At 42.4% G+C, this 17,678-nt stretch overlaps 1 protein-coding gene and 1 pseudogene across 1 annotated transcript; one reads left to right on the top strand and one right to left on the bottom strand.

The window, feature by feature from the left end:
• The first annotated feature begins 51 nt into the window (after positions 1-51).
• LOC112260703 lies at positions 52-1,391 on the top strand (annotated as a pseudogene).
• A 2,626-nt stretch (positions 1,392-4,017) lies between these two features.
• Positions 4,018-11,448, bottom strand: LOC112260700 (intracisternal A particle-promoted polypeptide). The gene is made up of 10 exons (XM_024435995.2): positions 11,355-11,448; positions 10,149-10,617; positions 9,833-10,044; positions 9,423-9,642; positions 9,068-9,223; positions 8,705-8,872; positions 8,398-8,535; positions 8,021-8,143; positions 7,664-7,884; positions 4,018-4,599 (listed from the first exon to the last, which is right to left on the bottom strand). The coding sequence occupies exons 2-10, from the start codon at positions 10,507-10,509 to the stop codon at positions 4,375-4,377; spliced, it is 1,824 nt and encodes a 607-aa protein (XP_024291763.1). The 5' UTR covers positions 10,510-10,617; positions 11,355-11,448; the 3' UTR covers positions 4,018-4,374.
• Between the last annotated feature and the right edge of the window lie 6,230 nt (positions 11,449-17,678).

Raw genomic sequence — 17,678 nt, 5'->3', positions numbered from 1 at the left:
ATCGTTGCAGAAATCAAACTTTCGTCAGACACAGTGAATCGAGTAATCGACCTTACAAGCCTATGCAATGGCTAATTTTATTATTGATTTGCACAACGTGAAGATCGTAAAATGCACATTCACCTCTTCCCCTTTTAGTTACATTTTTTAAAATCTCATTTGCATTGAATAGACATTTGAATCCTTGTGTGGTAAGTAGAAACATTACACCAGCTTCTATGACACCATCATATTGGTCTATCTGTCAAATTGACCTTGCAACAAATAGCCAAAAACATCAGGGTTCTCTGGACCAGGATATACACAGTGGGCCAGATCATATTAAACCCCACTGAGAAATGCTTTCAGCAACACTGTCTTTTTTTTACTCCCAGGGTCCAACATGGCGATCTCTGCAACAGATACTCTGGGGGTCCAGCTGCACAGTGAAGAGGGAATGTTTTTACACCAGTTCCAACCACTTGACATCTCCACAAGTTTCCATGGTGACTTCGATACTGTTCTGGAGACTAGCCTCCTCCAGGTTTCGCTCCCAGGACACAACATCGCCTCAGCATGAAAACCCTGGTCAATGCCTCGGCTTCTCCGCCCTCCTTCCATTCCTGGGTGCCCCCCTGCTGATAGCGGTGACCCATTCCTACCTCCCTGAGGTGGCCACGCCCAGGTGGTCTATGGGGCCTCCATAATGTCCTTCCTGGGCCGGGGCCTACTGAGGCTTTCCCTGCCCAGCACGACTGGATGAACCTGGGCAACAGTGTGGTGCCCTCCCTGCTGGCCTGGCTGGCTCTGCACTCTAGGGACAACATCGCAGAAGGAGCCCTGGTGGTTATCATGGGGCTGTGCCTGGCCCTGCACAACAATCAAACTCTGCTGCCTGGCTACCCCGGCTAGTTGAAAGCCTTGGAAACCATACTTACTCTGGTGGCTACCTTCTCCCTGGATGCCACATTGACACTGAAGGAGATGTGCCCGGAGAAGAAGATCAAGACAGTTGACTAGGTAATGGTGGCTAGGGGATACTCACTCAGAGGTTACACTTGAGAGCTAAAGTATCTCAAGACAAGTGAATGAATAGTGGAACACAGATCAGGGTCTTGTTCAGTAGGAGTTAACGCGAGAAAATGGAGGTGTTGCAACATTGTTTAAAACAACAACAAAAAAATGACATTTTCACATATGGATTTTCTTTTAATCAATGTGTTATTCATGACACATCTGTTCCTCAACAGGTGAGAATTGAAATATAAATTTACTTTAATCTAGTGCCGTTGCTGAATGAAGGTGATACAAGCTACAGTATTTTCAAACAAAGGGACATTTCTCAATGTTTTTGGAATGGTGAGTACTGACTAAAAAAGGCACTGATATTTACAGTGTTTTATATATATATATATATATATTTTTTTATTATTATATATATATATATATATATATATATATATATATATATATATATATATATATATATATATACACACATACACAATGGCTGTGTTTGTCAATGCGACATATTAAACAGAAATACTGAGTGCAGCAGTTCTACTACAGAGTAATGTACCTTAGTGATCATTTAACAAACGCTGTGAGCACAGCAGAACGATACCATTTCCAACCGTATCAAAGTTTCACATGAGGGGCCATAAGTAACATTTTGCTCATAGTAGCTTCTTCCTTCAGCAGTCAAGTAAGTGCAGTACAAGGTATAATATAACTCAGTGTAAACACATGAAGCTCATCGCACTAGAGGTCAGTCAACCTTCAGTCAACATGGATAACTCACAACTCTCATGGAAGTTAAACATAGTTTTGGTGGTAATTTTGAGAAATTGAAGTTGGGCAAAATTAATATAAAAATTTCCATTAAAAGTGCACAGGTTGAAACAATTCATAGGGTATCACAAAGAGTGACAGCCAGCCATCCCATTCTCAGAAACAGACAAACATCCTTCGTACACTTCAGTGGAGAATATAATGGTCCTGAAAGTGCCAATGTTTTTAAGTTCACTCAAATAAGCTGAGACAATACAGTAACAATGAAAGCTATTGACCATCCAGAAACACTGGCACACTTCTCTGAAACAGAACAGTGAAGTGACTGACTGATGGAGACAGATGGGTCTGCCATGTGACTGACTGGGAGTAAGTACTGTAGCCTAGCCAGCTCATTTGAATCAACAGTTTCTTGGTTGGCAGTGTCCCAGTCATCCGTTTGGCTCAATGTACATCTAGTTCAGTTACATAAAAGCAAAAAAAAAAAAAAAAATCCAGAACAACAAAACAATCCAAACATTCCGAAATCCATCTATTCCACTCGAAGTCCACAAAAAGTGATTTGTCTGGTATTTTGAGAAGACACAACTCTTCTAGCTAAAAAAGTCTGTTCATGCTCTGTGAAGAGCATAAAAGAGTATTCTACAAGTGTCATCCCAACTGTAGTTCACCCTCCATTAGCTAACAGAGTACAATGTGTGACCATGGGTATAGCAGATAACGGAATTTGATTCTGCTGCGGCATTCTGCCACTGCTGTTCAAAAGTTAAATACATTGCTGGTGAAGGCCATGTTGATAATAAACTTGAGGACTCGTCTTTGATATGGCTAAGAACATCGTATGCAGTTGTCTAGTGTGTCCAACCTGGGTAGCAAACCCAGTCTCCTGCTGCACCACAGAGTCAGCCCGCTAAGGGCAAATTCATGATAACGGAATTACGCTGAGACTCACTTTAAAATATGTCAAACAAAAACCAATGATTACAAAGTTAAACCATAGAACTCTATGCACAATGCCTACTTTGAACAATTTCCAATGGAAATTTTTACAAAAACACATTTACATTAAGAACTGTGCCGTTACAAAGTTTGGTAACAGAATACAACTGAGGGAGATTTTACTGTAATTCTGTTACGAAACTTTGCATCTGCACAGTTTTTCTAGTAAATGTATATTTTGTTACTGTGTAAATTGTTCAAAGTAGTAGTTGTGCATAGAGTTCTATGGTTTGTTAAACTTAGAAATATGTTTTTTTATTCACTCATGGCTGCATGGCCATGCACGACTCCAACACCATCATTAAGTTTGCTGATGACAACAGTGGTAGGCCTGATCACTGACCACGATGAGACAGCCTATAAGGAGGAGGTCAGAAATCTGATCGTGTGGTGCAAGGACAACAACCTCTCCCTCAACGTGATCAAGACAAAGGAGATGATTGTGGACTACAGGAAAAGGAGGACCAAGCACGCCCCCATTCTCATCGACGGGGCTATAGTGGAGCAGGTTGAGAGCTTCAAGTTCCTTGGCGTGCACATCACCAACAAATTAACATGGTCCAAGCACACCAAGATAATCGTGAAGAGGGCACGACAAAACCTATTTCCCTCAGGAGACTGAAAATATTTGGCATGGGTTCTCAGATCCTCAAAAGGTTTTACAGCTGCACCATTGAGAGCATCCTGACGGGTTGCATCACTGCCTGGTATGGCAACTGCTCGGCCTCCGACCGCAAGGCACTACAGAGGGTAGTGCTTACGGCCCAGTACATCACTGGGGCCAAGCTTCCTGCCATCCAGGACCTCTATACAAGGCAGTGTCAGAGGAAGGCCCTAAAAATGGTCAAATAATCCAGCCACCCTAGTCATAGACTGTTCTCTTTGCTACCGCACGGCAAGCGGTACCGGAGCGCCAAGTCTAGGTCCAAGAGGCTCCTAAATAGCTTCTACCCCCAAGCCATAAGACTCTTGAACAGCTAATCAAATGGTTACCCTGACTATTTGCATTGCCCCCCCCCCACACACACACTGCTGCTACGCTTATTATCTATGCATAGTCACTTTAATAACTCTCCCTACATGTACATATTACCTCAATTACCTCGACATCGGTGCCCCCCCGTACATTGACTCTGTACCGGTATGCCCTGTATATAGCCCCGCTATTGTTATTTACTGCTTCTCTTTAAATTATTTGTTATTCTTATCTCTCACTTTGTTTATAGGTATTTTCTTAAAAACTGCATTGTTGGTTAAGGGCTCGTAAGTAAGCATTTCACGAAGGTCTAGACCTGTTGTATTTGGCGCATGTGACAAATACAATTTGATTTGATTTGTTTGGCATACATTTTAAAGTGAGAAATCGGAGTCTTCTGATACCATGGAATTGCCCCGACGCTAAAGCCATTTTGGCATTAATAGCTCTGTAGCTAACTCAAGTATCCAGATCTCAAGCAAGGTTACTCCTCATGTAATCTCACGGTGCCAGACATAAAACCGTATTCTCGTCTGAGAATGAGATTTGTTCCAGAAAAAAAGAAAACGCTACTCATCAGGTTTCGCGGTTCACCGAACCACCTCCCTTGGTTCTACTACGGCTCAATCTCAGAGCACGGCCACGCCCCCGTCACAGCGACTGGTGATCATGTTGCCAATCTCCGTCCAGGTGTCCAGGTGGGGGTCGTAAATCTCCACAGAGTCCACCGTCACGGGGGCCGAGAAGTCTCTGCTGGAGGCCCGTCCCCCCACGGCGTACAGTAGTCCGTTAACGGCTGACACAGACACCCCGGCCCTCGCCACTGCCATGGGGGCCACCTCCACCCATTTCTCCTATTAGAGGGAAGGAGTAATGGATACATATTTGAGAGAGACCGTCTGAGGGAAATCAGAGGCGTTGTAGTGTTTCCATCTACAGTTGAAGTCGGAAGTTTACATACAACTTAACCAAAAACATTTAAACTCAGTTTTTCACAATTCCTGACATTTAATCCTAGTAAAAAATTCCCTGTCTTAGGTCAGTTAAAATAAAGTGGTGATCCAAAGAATGTGAAATGTCAGAACATTAGTAGAGAGAATTCAGCTTTTATTTCTTTCATCACATTCCCAGTGGGTCAGAAGTTTACATACACTCAATGAGTATTTGGTAACATTGTCTTTAAATTGTTTAACTTGGGTCAAACGTTACGGGTAGCCTTCCACAAGCTTTCCACAATAAGTTGGGTGAATTTTGGCCCATTCCTCCTGACAGAGCTGGTGTAACTGAGTCAGATTTGTAGGCCTCCTTGCTCGCAAGCGCTTTTTCAGTCCTGCCCACAAATTTTCTATAGGATTGAGGTCAGGGCTTTGTGATGGCCACTCCAATACCTTGACTTTGTTGTCCTTAAGTCATTTTACCACAATGTTGGAAGTATGCTTGGGGTCACTGTCTATTTGGAAGACCCATTTGCAACCAAGCTTTAACTGATGTCTTGATGTTGCTTCAATATATCCACATAATTTTCCATCCTCGTGATGCCATCTATTTTGTGAAGTGCACCAGTCCCTCCTGCAGAAAAGCACCCCCACAACATGATGCTGCCATCTCTGTGCTTCACGGTTGGGATGGTGTTCTTCGGCTTGCAAGCTTCCCCCTTTTTCCTCCAAACATAACAATGGTCATTATGGCCAAACGGTTCTATTTTGTTTCATGAGACCAGAGGACATTTCTCCAAAAAGTACGATTTTTGTCCCCATGTGCAGTTTCAAACCGTAGTCTGGCTTTTTTATGGCGGTTTTGGAGCAGTGGCTTCTTCCTTGCTGAGCGCCTTTCAGGTTGCCGATTATAGGACTCGTTTTACTGTGGATATAGATACTTTTGTACCGGTTTCCTCCAGCATCTCATAAGGTCCTTTGCTGTTGTTCTAGGTTTAATTTGTATTTTTTTGCACCAAAGTACATTCATCTCTAGGAGACACAATGCGTCTCCTTCCTAAGCAGTATGACGGCTGCGTGGTCCCATGGTGTTTATACTTGCGTACTAAATGTTTGTACAGATGAACGTGGTACCTTCAGGCGTTTGGAAATTGCTCCCAAAGATGAACCAGACTTGTGAAGGTCTGCAATTTTTTTCTGAAGTCTTGGCTGATTTTTAAAATCTTTTTCCCATGATGTCAAGCAAAGAGGCACTGAGTTTGAAGGTAAGGCCTTGAAATACAGTACATCCACAGGCACACCTCCAATTAAATTATGTCAATTAGCCTATCAGAAGCTTCTAAAGCCATGACATCAGTCAATTTAGTGCATGTAAACTTCTGACACACTGGAATTGTGATACAGGGAATTATAAGTTAAATAATCTGTCTGTAAACAATTTTTGGAAAAATTACTTGTGTCATGCACAAAGTAGATGTCGTGACCGACTTGCCAAAACTATAGTTTGTTGACAAGAAATGTGTGGAGTGGTTTAAAAACTAGTTTTAATGACTCCAACATATGTATGTAAACTTCCGATTTCAACTGTACATAAAGCTATGATGATGTATGGTGACAACGTGTGGCTTTTTAAACAAGGCAGTATTTACAGTGCATTCCGAAAGTATTCAGATCTCTTGACTTTTTACACATTTTGTTAGGTTACAGTCTTATTCTAAAATTTGATTTAATTTTTTTATTTATTATGCTACACGCTTGGCACATCTGTATTTGGGGAGTTTCTCCCATTCTTCTCTGCAGATCCTCTCAAACCCTGTCAGGTTGGATGGGGAGCGTTGCTGCACAGCTATTTTCAGGTCTCTCCAGAGATGTTCGATCAGGTTCAAGTCCAGGCTCTGGCTGGGCCACTCAAAGACATTCAGAGACTTGTCCAAAAGTCACTCCTGCATTGTCTTGGCTGTGTGCTTAGGGTTGTTGTCCCAGTCTGAGGTCCTGAGAGCTCTGGAGCAGGTTTTCATAAAGGATCTCTCTGTACTTTGCTCCGTTCATCTTTCCCTTGATCCTGACTAGTCTTCCAATCCCTGCTGCTTAAAAACATCCCCACAGCGTGATGCTGCCCCCATTATGCTTCACTGTAGGGATGGTGCCAGGTTTCCTCCAGATGTGACGCTTGGCATTCAGGTCAAATAGTTCAATCTTGGTTTCTTTAGACCAGAGAATGTTGTTTCTCATGGTCCTTTAGGTACCTTTTGGCAAACTCCAGGTGGGCTGTCATGTGCATTTTACTGAGGAGTGGCTTCTGTCTGGCCACTACCATAAAGGCCTGATTGGTAGAGTGCTGGAGAGATAGTTGTCCATCTGTAAGGTTCTCCGATCTCCAGAGGAACTCTGGAGCTCTGTCAGAGTGACCACTAGGTTCTTGGTCACCTCCCTGAACATGCCCCTTCTCCCCTGATTGCTCAGTTTGGACAGGCAGCCAGCTTGGTGATTCCAAACTTCTTCCATTTAAGAATGATGGGGGCCACTGTGTTCTTGGGGACCATCGATGCTGCAGAAATGTTTTGGTACCCTTCTCCAGAGCGGTGCAGCGACACAATCCTGTCTCTGAGCTTTACGGACAATTCCTTTGACCTCATTACTTGGTTTTTGCTCATGCACTGTCAACTGTGGGACCTTATATACACAGTTGTGTGCCTTCCCAAATCATGTCCAATCAATTGAATTTACCACAGGTGGCCTCCATTCAAGTTGTAGAAATATCTCAAGGATGATGAATGGAAACAGGATGCATCTCATAGCAAAGGGTTTGAATACTTGTCTAAATTATGTTTTGTATTTTTTTATACATTTGCAAAAATGTCTAAAAACCTATTCTCGCTTTCTCATTATTTTAGAATAAGGCTAACGTAACAAAATGTGAAAAAGGGAAGAGGGTTTGAATACTTTCCAAATGCACCGTATAAATCCACCATAACTCCCTCACCTCTTCAGGGCAGTATTTCTCTACCGTCTCCAGGGAGCCCAGTGCCTCGTTCCAGCCCCCCACAGCGTAGATGCAGTTGTTGAGGCAGGCCACGCCCACGTAGGCCCGCCGGGTCACCATGACGGGCAGGGCACTCCAGCGCCGGGAAATGGGGTCGTACACCTCTGCAGAACGCAGCTCCATCCCCTCATCACTAATCCCCCCGATCACATAGATGAAGCCTAGACATAGGGGAGATAGGAATGATCAGCAGCCATTCAGAAATTCTGACATTGAGACAGCGGAAGCAATTATATTGATACAGTACATTCTGTTGTAAATGTTTTATGTATTGTTGTTATGTATGAATTGAATTACCCTGTAACTCGCAGCATCCAAAGTAATACCGAGGCACTGCCATGCTTCCAATGATCTCCCACTTATTCTCTGTCGGGTCGTAGCGCTCCATTGTCTTCCCTATCTCTGATCCAACCCAACCACCTGCAGGAACACAGCAGTGAGGAGACATGGTATTAATACCTTATCCCATAGACTCAAGTGACAGACTCTTGGACACTAATTTCTTCATTCCCTTCTTTAAAAAGAATAACTGATCTGACATGACTGTTTTGGTGAAAGCTATGCAGTGGAAACCTTGCTTTCACCTGTTCAATCATGTTAGATCTGTGATGACTTCAAGGAGGGGAAAAAATAAGCATATATTCCCAATCAAGGCCTTTGATTCGTTAGTTTACCCAGTGCGTAGAGAGCCCCGTGACAGGGGCAGACCCCGACACCACAGCGAGGGAAATTGAGAGAGGCCACAGCTGCCCACTGCTTAGTCACCGGGTCATATCTCTCTGTGCAGTCAAATATCATGGAGTCCTTCTCCCCTGGGAAATGACAAGAAACAGAATACTAGACATATAACTGTATTGCCCTGAGGAAGACACAGGTTGAAACACATGGCATGTTCTCCGTACAAACAAACACAGAACCACACAGACAGGACTCATTACTGAGTGGACTATCCTGGTTAAATAAATAAAATGAGAGTCTCACCTCCAACGACATAGATCATGCCCTCCAGCACAGCCACTCCCAGCCCGCTACGGGCCTGGTGCAGGGAGGACACAGTGGTCCAGTACTGGCTGAATGAGTCAAAGCGTTCCACGCAGCTCAGGGCCCGGCTGTCACTCCAACGGCCGCCCTGCAGCCGAGTGTAGCCTCCTGAGACAGGGGAAACCAACCGTGACGCAAAAACCTGGATCACTTCATGAAATGGAATAATTAAATTTGGATCGAGCTGGTACTCATATAATCTGCTGAGTTTACACTGTAGATGCTACAACAAAAGTGATCACCCCAGTTCTGTTGTCATCAACATACAAAGGTGGCCAGGTGCTGAACTGAGGTTTGACCTACCTATGGCATAGAGGTATTTCCTGGCCTTTCTCCTTGGCCTCATCTTGGCTGGCTGTAACAGGCTGTACACCTTATTCTCTTTGGGAGACTTGCTGACCTCTGTGTATTCCCTCAGCAGTGTCTGCAGCGCCACCCGCAGGCTGAAGTCAGAAATGCCTACACAGAGAAATTATATGACGTCATCGATTAGCAGCACAACAATAAAAATCAGGGGGAAAGATACTGGTTTGGGGATAAGTACATTTTAATGGTGTGAGGAATAAAAAAGGATTTAAGAAAATCAGTTCTTGATAAATCAGGAGAAATAAGGACATTCCTTCCTGACAAATCAGGAGGAAACATCTTTCCATCTAACCTTCGATGTACTTGAAGAGTCTCTGTGGGGAGAGCAGGGGGAACCTGACTGGGTCAAGCACCTCCACCACATGCTTCTTCCTCTTGGTCACGTCCTGTAGAACCCAGTCCATGGCCGCCGTGAACACCTGGTACTCATCCTCGATTCGCAGCTCCTCGCTCCGCAGCAGCTTCACCAGCTGGCCCTTGGACAGGCCCCAGAACTCGTCCGACACACACACCTAAAGGTCAGATGTTTTGAATGTGCTTTAGTTTTTTGATGTCAGTGGTAACAGGTTATTCACTTTTTGTTACACACCCTCAGCAGATTAGAATGTGATGAAAGGAGAAAAGAGCCTCAGAGAGGCAAAGAGGGAAGAGAGAATCTGAAGACAGACAGAGATGGAGGAAGAAAGAGACAATGCGTAGCACCTCCAGAAAGTGAACCTGGATGTAGTTCTCAGTGAACGCCAGCATGTCCATGCAGGCGATCTGCTCAAGGAACTGGTATACCCCCACACAGTTGGACGGGTCCATGTGGCCCTTGAGGAACTCTCCACAGATAGACACCACCTCACTCAGCTGCAGCATGTCTGCTGCCACCATCAGCTCCTGCATGTTCTCCACAGTCACGTTAATCATACCTGGACGGGTTCAATTCCAAGAAACACAAAGAAATCTGTATCATGTATTACTGTTCTTTGTATGAACACACTCAATAAATGGTACATTTCCTGACAGGGCGAACCTGTGTATATGAACTCCAGCAGGACCTCAAACACTGGTGCCTCCACCCCCAGGATCTGGACCTCTTCCTTGTCTGCCTCGCTCATCCCCCCAGAGAAGAGAGCGGAGAAGTAGGGGCTGCTTGCAGCCAGGACCAGCTTGTGGACACTGAACACACGGCCTCCCAGCCGCAGCCTTACGTCACAGAAATCTGTCCGGAGGCGCATCTTGTTCATCTGGGCCAGGATGAGTCGGGCGTAGCGGTCCGATGCAAACAGAGCCTGCTCAGCGGACTGGGTCGTCACACTAGTTGCAGGTATGTCACCGCCGCCAGAGCCACTGCTCCCAGGTGGGGAGCAAGGTGGAAACATCACAGAGGACATGGTGGCTCAGTCACAGGGAGGGAAAGAAACGGGGGCGGTGTCACAGACACGGTCTACCCTTACTGCAGCTTCATGGTGCAGGACTCTTCAAGTGGACACATCATCTGACTCTAGGGAGAAGAGCACGAGAAACATGAAAGATGATACAGTATGTTATGTTACATTTGAGATTGTAACAAGCTGGTATAACATTACAATACAAAATAACATCATTATGATAAAAAGTTCCAAATATTTGATGCTGGTGTTCTGTTTGTTGCTTTTGTCTTCAACTGTGTTTGTGAGAACAAGAAATAGAGGGGGGTGAATTCTTTCCTCTATTCAGTTCAAGTGATGCATTATATAACTGTTCATGTATCAGTTATCAAAAAGGTCCCTTGTTTTTATATCACCACCACCATCTGGACTAGTTCAAACTGTACAATCTTCTCGTAACAACATATTTGCTATAAAACACAGCATTTCATCCACCATTGATCTGTGACTTTACTCTATGGATGCTAGCTAAATCTTGGATACAATAATAATGAAGTTAGTTCACCTCACTTACTAGCAACCAGACCGAGATGGATTTACAATAATGTTAATTTTGTTCACGGTATAAAAAGTATAGCAGCATCATCAGATGGATTGGTGTGTCCCACTAGTCTGGCTACTAGTGTACCGTCGCCCTAGAGATCAGTTGGTAAGCAAACCTGCAGCTAACGTTAGCTAGCTAACGTTAGCGCCTGCTAAATTATGTGACAGATAGGGTCAGACCATTTTATTATTTGAATGCTAAATTACGATAATCGAAAATGTTCAAATAAAACCTTGTCTACACAAAGGAAATATAATACACCAACCTGTACAGTTGCTTGTTAGTCCACATTAAGTTTTCAAGTTAGTTAATTTCCAGCAGGCAACTTCCGCAAACAGATCCGTCAATCTTTTTTCTGGATCGACTGTACGGTCTTAAGTGGAAGGAATACTAGGTCTAACTAAGCAAATACCAAACGTATAATGAAGTCAACACCAGTAGATGGCATCATTGCCCTTGGCGTGCAAGTGAAGCACATGCAAAAAATAACCAGGGTTGGGACCAAAGGCCTGCATTGCTGCCTGCTTGCCTACCAAAATGAAGGACACAGTCATTGAGTTAAAACCACATGATTATTATATCTAGAATTCTGCATGTAGCATGTGGTCGTAAGGAAAAGCAAGACATGGCCCATAGTTTGCAATATCTCTATCTTTTCTGTAATTTGGTTATAATTTGCCCACAGTGCTGTTGATTGTTAAATGAAAGGGCACATAGTGAGTGTTAACATTTTTTAAATAGGGTTTAAGAGGTCATGGACCCTAGCCTTGTATATAATCCACCAGACTGATTTCCGCTGCGCTATTGGTTGTGAACCATTCATGTTTTTTATTTTTATTTATTTTACCTTCATTTAACCAGGTAGGCAAGTTGAGAACAAGTTCTCATTTACAATTGCGACCTGGCCAAGATAAAGCATAGCAGTTCGACAGATACAACGACACAGAGTTACACATGGAGTAAAACAAACATACAGTCAATAATACAGTATAAACAAGTCTATATACAATGTGAGCAAATGAGGTGAGAAGGGAGGTAAAGGCAAAAAAGGCCATGGTGGCAAAGTAAATACAATATAGCAAGTAAAACACTGGAATGGTAGTTTTGCAATGGAAGAATGTGCAAAGTAGAAATAAAAATAATGTAAGCTTGCGAGATCAGACGGTTTGCGACGCTTTACATGGCCCCTACATGCACTTACTGCACACTTGCCTGTAGCCCCTGCTTTGTGCTTAAGTTAACATTATGGCCATTGACTGTGTGAAACAACTGGCTAATCAGATATGTAAATTAGAGCAGAATCAGGACAGCAAGCCTATAACAAGCTCGTTAATGTTTTTTTGTAGAACATAGGCTACTGTACGAAAAGTGAATTCATTCAATTTACTTTTTGAACCTGAACCTGTTGACTATCGTTAAATAGACTTTCTTTGACCTGACGACACAGGGCGGACATTTATAGCCCACCAACCCATTACTTCTTTCATTTTTGGGACATTTGGATGATTTGATTGTCTGGAACCCAGGTGCTTCTACACCTGCATTGCTTGCTGTTTGGGGTTTTAGGCTGGGTTTCTGTACAGCACTTTGAGATATCAGCTGATGTACGAAGGGCTATATAAATAAATTTGATTTGATTTGATTTGATTTCACGGTGTCTGAAACCTGTTCCTCTTTAACCTTAAGGTTAAAAAGGTCAATTAATCAAGACAATCAAGAAATTGGTTCAATTAACTAATTCGATTTAAAGAAGATCTTCAAATCCCTCTTCTTCTCCACTAGTCAGCCCTTTATAAATAGAATCTATAAATCAGTCAAAGTTTATTGGTGGCGTACACATTTTAGCAGATGTTATAGTAGGTGCAGTGAAATGCTTATGTTACTAGCTCCTAACAATGCAGTAAAATGTCAAATTTTTTGAAATTATAAATTAAATCAAGAAATGGTGGAACTAATTCAATTAAAAATTCAAATAGCACTGTAACAGTAATCCAAATGCAATCTACATGTATATACAGCAAATTAATTTACACAAGAATGATATGTACAGCAGATATATTAGAGTGAGATATGTCAAGAATCCAGTATATAAATAAATATACAGTGTGTATTAACAGTGTAACTAAAATGCAATGTACTATACAGTAGTAGAAATATTAGAATGAGCTATGTTGCAAATACAGTATTTAAATGCACAGTACAAAACCCCATGGCAAAATGGACAGAATTGCAGGAAATTAGCTTCCGGTCCAGAATACGGAATATAGAAAGTATGGACAGCATTAGAATAGAAAAGGTATGTACAGCAGTAGTTGTATAGGATGAGCCATGATACAATTTATACATATAAAGTGGGTAAAATGGTATTTAGTGACCAGTGTTCAATGACTCTATGGACATAGGGCAGCAGTCTCTAAGATGCATGGTAGAAGGGTACACCTGATATCCATGCAGGTGCAGGGTACACCTGATATCCATTCAGGTGCAGCGTACACCCGATATCCATTCAGTGAGGTTTTGTATCTCGTGTATCTCCCTAATGTCAAATGCAGTCCGTTCTGTGGCCTTGTGGGGGATATCATCAGTAGAGTATCTTCGCCTGACTGTAGGTCTTATATCCTTTTACTCCTCCTGGCTGACCTCGCCATCCTTACACTTCCAGCTCTAATTCCTCCGTGATTAGTCCCCAGTGGCCCTCCAGCCATCTGCATGTAGCTAATGGTTTCCAATCCCAGGCCACATCCAAGTGACACTGGCCCTGTGCCAGCCCAGTGGCCATATTAATCTTTCAGAGCTGAACACCTTTACACGGTTGACTGTCGAGGTGGACGGAGGCTCTTGTTCACGGACAGAGGTGAGATAATTTTTTGAGGATTATGAGGGGGCCCGGGCCAATTTGGTTCCGCAGTTAAATCAGAGGTCATACTCAGTGCAAGTGGACTCAAACTGATCAGGTGAGACTCGTGGGAGTAACTGGGATGGAAAAGAGGACTCCCGGGTAAACTGTGGCAATTGTAAGTGGATTTTCCTGGATAAATAAATATATTCATAATTATAATTATATGATGAGGGTGAGTGAAGAAGGGTTATGAGGTTTAATTAGAGGAGGACAGTGTGTGAAAGACTGATCCCCTGGCTGCCAAACTAGCTCCTACAGATCTTATTTGCTGGATTAGCATCCCCCTGGATGGTTTGTTAGCAAGCATAGGGTGGTCAGGTAGTAGCCTACTAAAACTGTTGAACCAGCAGAACGTCTGGCCTCAACCCTCTACCTGACCAGAGATGCCAGAGGTAGCCTTTGCCAAAAGGTCAAGCCGAAAACAACCATGTAAGTTTACATAAACATGGGACAATGTAAAACTTAATGGTAAAACTTAATGAAAGGATTCTAAGTAGTCTATAAACAGTTAATTGTTTGCTTATAGATTTTCTTTATAAGTAAATTAGATCCCTGAGGTAGTAATGCCCTGGGATAGACAGTCACTAATATAATTGGGCAATAAGGCCCGAGGTGGTGTGGTACATAGCCAATATACCTTGGCTAAGGTTTGTTCTTAGGCACGATGCAACGCCATATAACACAAATCCCAGAGTTGCCTTATTGCTATTATAAACTGGTTACCGATGTAATTAGAGCAGTAAAAATACATGTTTTGTCGTACCTGTGGTATACGGTCTGATATACCACGGCTGTCAGCCAATCAGCATTCAGGCCTCGAACCACCCAGTTTATAATACCAAATAAATAGGATAAATGATTCAGTCAACACTGGCGACAAGAACGGTTCAGCAATGAAACAATGTGTGCACAGTAGTGATCAAATAAACAGCAGGCCTGGATAAAATTGAGAAGACAAGTAAAAATCTAAGCAAGCATGTATATAATAAAATTACAGTTAATAAAATAATATTTTTACTGGGTTGAAATGACATTAAAACAAATTGTATAATGAGGATAGGCCTAGTCTTTGTAATTGTGTGAGCATTGACTGGATGTCAGTTAGGACAATTTTTGTTTAATGTTTGGGGACCTTCAAGATTCTGCAGGATTACAAAACAGACAATGTATGCATAACTAACCACATTTTTTCATGCTTTCCACAAACCTTCCAAGTGTATATATGCTGGTGAAAGGAAAGTGTCAGTGTCAGTCACTGGGCTACAGTCTGCCACCAACATAGCAACAGGCTGCTGATTGGCTGCCAGTCAGAGATCAGCTCGCCGTTTCATTGGTGGACCAGGTTGGTTTGGAACCGGAGAGGCAGACAGAGACAGAGGGAAGAGGGCCGTCATTGGCTCAATTGCTAATGCCTGAGAGCAGGTTTGACGGTGTAGTTTAGGGTTGCCACTAGTTACCAAACCACAAAGTCATAAACCCCGCCTATTTCTTATATTCCTCGGCTCAAAATTTGATTTTAAACCTAACCTGAACCACACTGTGAACCTTATGCCTAACCCTAACCTTAACTTAAAACAAAAAAGCAAAATTTTGATTTTCATTATTTTTTTACGATATAGACCTTTAAAAAAAATTACTTTGTGACTGTGGTAACTAGTGGAAACAGTATTTTAGGTGTGACTATAAAGGTAATTCATTCTCCTCAAGCCCTCCTTGCTCTGAAGTTATTTCGAAGGGGGGATGGTGATAGTAAGAGAGCAAGGGATTGCAAAAAATAAATAAAACAGTACGTGGATTATCAATGGAAGAATGCAAATGTGCAAATATTGCCATGAGAGAAAGAGATGAGGGTTATGGCGGGAAGACAGTTTCAGGTCAAGTCAGTCAGAGTTCAAACCAGGTAGCATTGATTATTAGGCTCAAACTGTTGAAGTGAAGTTGGGACGAAAGTTAAGGGTTAAATTGGAGGTGTAATCGGCGCTGTCCTTCTGTCACTCAGTGTTGCAGTGCAAAATTAACCTGTGCAATCTGTCTCGTGTAATCTGTCTCGGTGATGCTTTGCCTTCTGTCCACTTTATAATATGGAACACTCTGACACACAGACACACACCCTGGTAGTGAGTCAGCAGCAGCTCATGGTGGCTGGCACGGTTGCAGTGAGAACATACAGGCTGTCCTGACTCCACTGCATCTGGTCCATCCTTCCCGCCAAGCAGGCTGTCCTGTCCACTCTCTAAACCCTGCCCATTTCTACAATTTCTCTTCTTAAATATGCACTCTGCAAAAATTGCCCCTCCATTTCCTGGTTGCTAAAATTGTGATAGTTTGCCACATAAACTTCAGTTTATGTGACAAAACAAGCAATTATAGTGTAGAGATTCATTGTACCATCTAAACCACTGTGAAATTGCTTTTCGATAACCAAAAATATAGTATTTTCAGCTGTTTTAAACTGGTATGCAAAACCGGGGAGCATAGAAATAGTGCACATAGAACATATCTACTGCTTCTTCAACCTGGTCTCAGAGCATTTTGTATTATTCTGTATGTATATCTGTGACACTCCATTTAGTATGATATGTTACGTTTCGTATGGTATGTATACATTTCCATCACTCATTTTGAGTGATTATGTTATGTTATGTTACGAATTTACAAAATATACAAAATGTTTACGAATTTGTAAAACGTATGATATGTTACAAATTCTAGCTAGGTGGCTAATGTTAGCTACTGTAGCATGTTAACGTTAGCTAGGCTAGGGGTTAAGGTTAGGGTTATGTAGTTAGGTAGGAGTTAGTTAGGGAAGGTTTAGCTAAAAGGGTTAAGGTTAGGGTTAGGGGAAGGGGAAGGGTTAGCTAACATGCTAAGTAGTTGCAAAGTAGCTAAAAAGTAGTTTAAAAGTAGTTAATTAGCGAAAATGTTAAGGTTGTCCGTGATAAGATTCGAACACACAACCTTTGGGTTGCTAAACGTTCATGTTATACACCCACCTCGACCAACCACTCTCCTTTCATTTTTACCTAAAGTAACCATCTGTCTTATGTAACCATACCAAATGTAACATATATTAAATGGGGTATCTCGGATTTACTTGCTCTGAGACCAGGTTGGCTTCTTAAACGTGCTTTCAATGAGAATGAAAGATCTATCGCATTTCTATGCAAATTTTGTCTTCTCCCAAAAAGTTGAACTTCGCTGCTTTCAAATTTGACTTTAAACCTATCCCTAACCTTAACCCTAAATTGAACCACCCTTCTAACCGTATTCCTAACCCTAACCTTAACCCTAAATTGAACCACCCTTCTAACCTTATTCCTAACCCTAACCTTAACCCTAAATTGAACCACCCTTCTAACCTTATTCCCAACCCCAACCCTACATTTAACCACCCTTCTAACCTGATTCCTAACCCCAACCTTAACCCTAAATTTAACCACCCTTCTAACCTTGTTCCTAACCCTAACCTTAAATTAACACCAAAAAGCTTTTTTGTAGAATCTGACTTTGTGGCTTTCTTATCTAATGGAAACCCTCATCCCTCCTTTCTCATTTGACCCATGTCGCCATGTTTTTTCTCTCTCTCTATCTCTGATTGACTCATGTGTTATGTCCCTATGTCCCTTCTCAATCACTCTCATCACACCAGGATTTTGAGGATTTTATAGAGGTGAAAGGATGTCCTGAGGC

The sequence above is a fragment of the Oncorhynchus tshawytscha genome, linkage group LG10, assembly GCF_018296145.1.
Source record: "Oncorhynchus tshawytscha isolate Ot180627B linkage group LG10, Otsh_v2.0, whole genome shotgun sequence".
Lineage (NCBI taxonomy): Eukaryota > Metazoa > Chordata > Actinopteri > Salmoniformes > Salmonidae > Oncorhynchus > Oncorhynchus tshawytscha.
The sequence above is the reverse complement of the archived record's forward strand: the minus strand, read 5'-3'. Positions and strand labels throughout refer to the sequence as shown.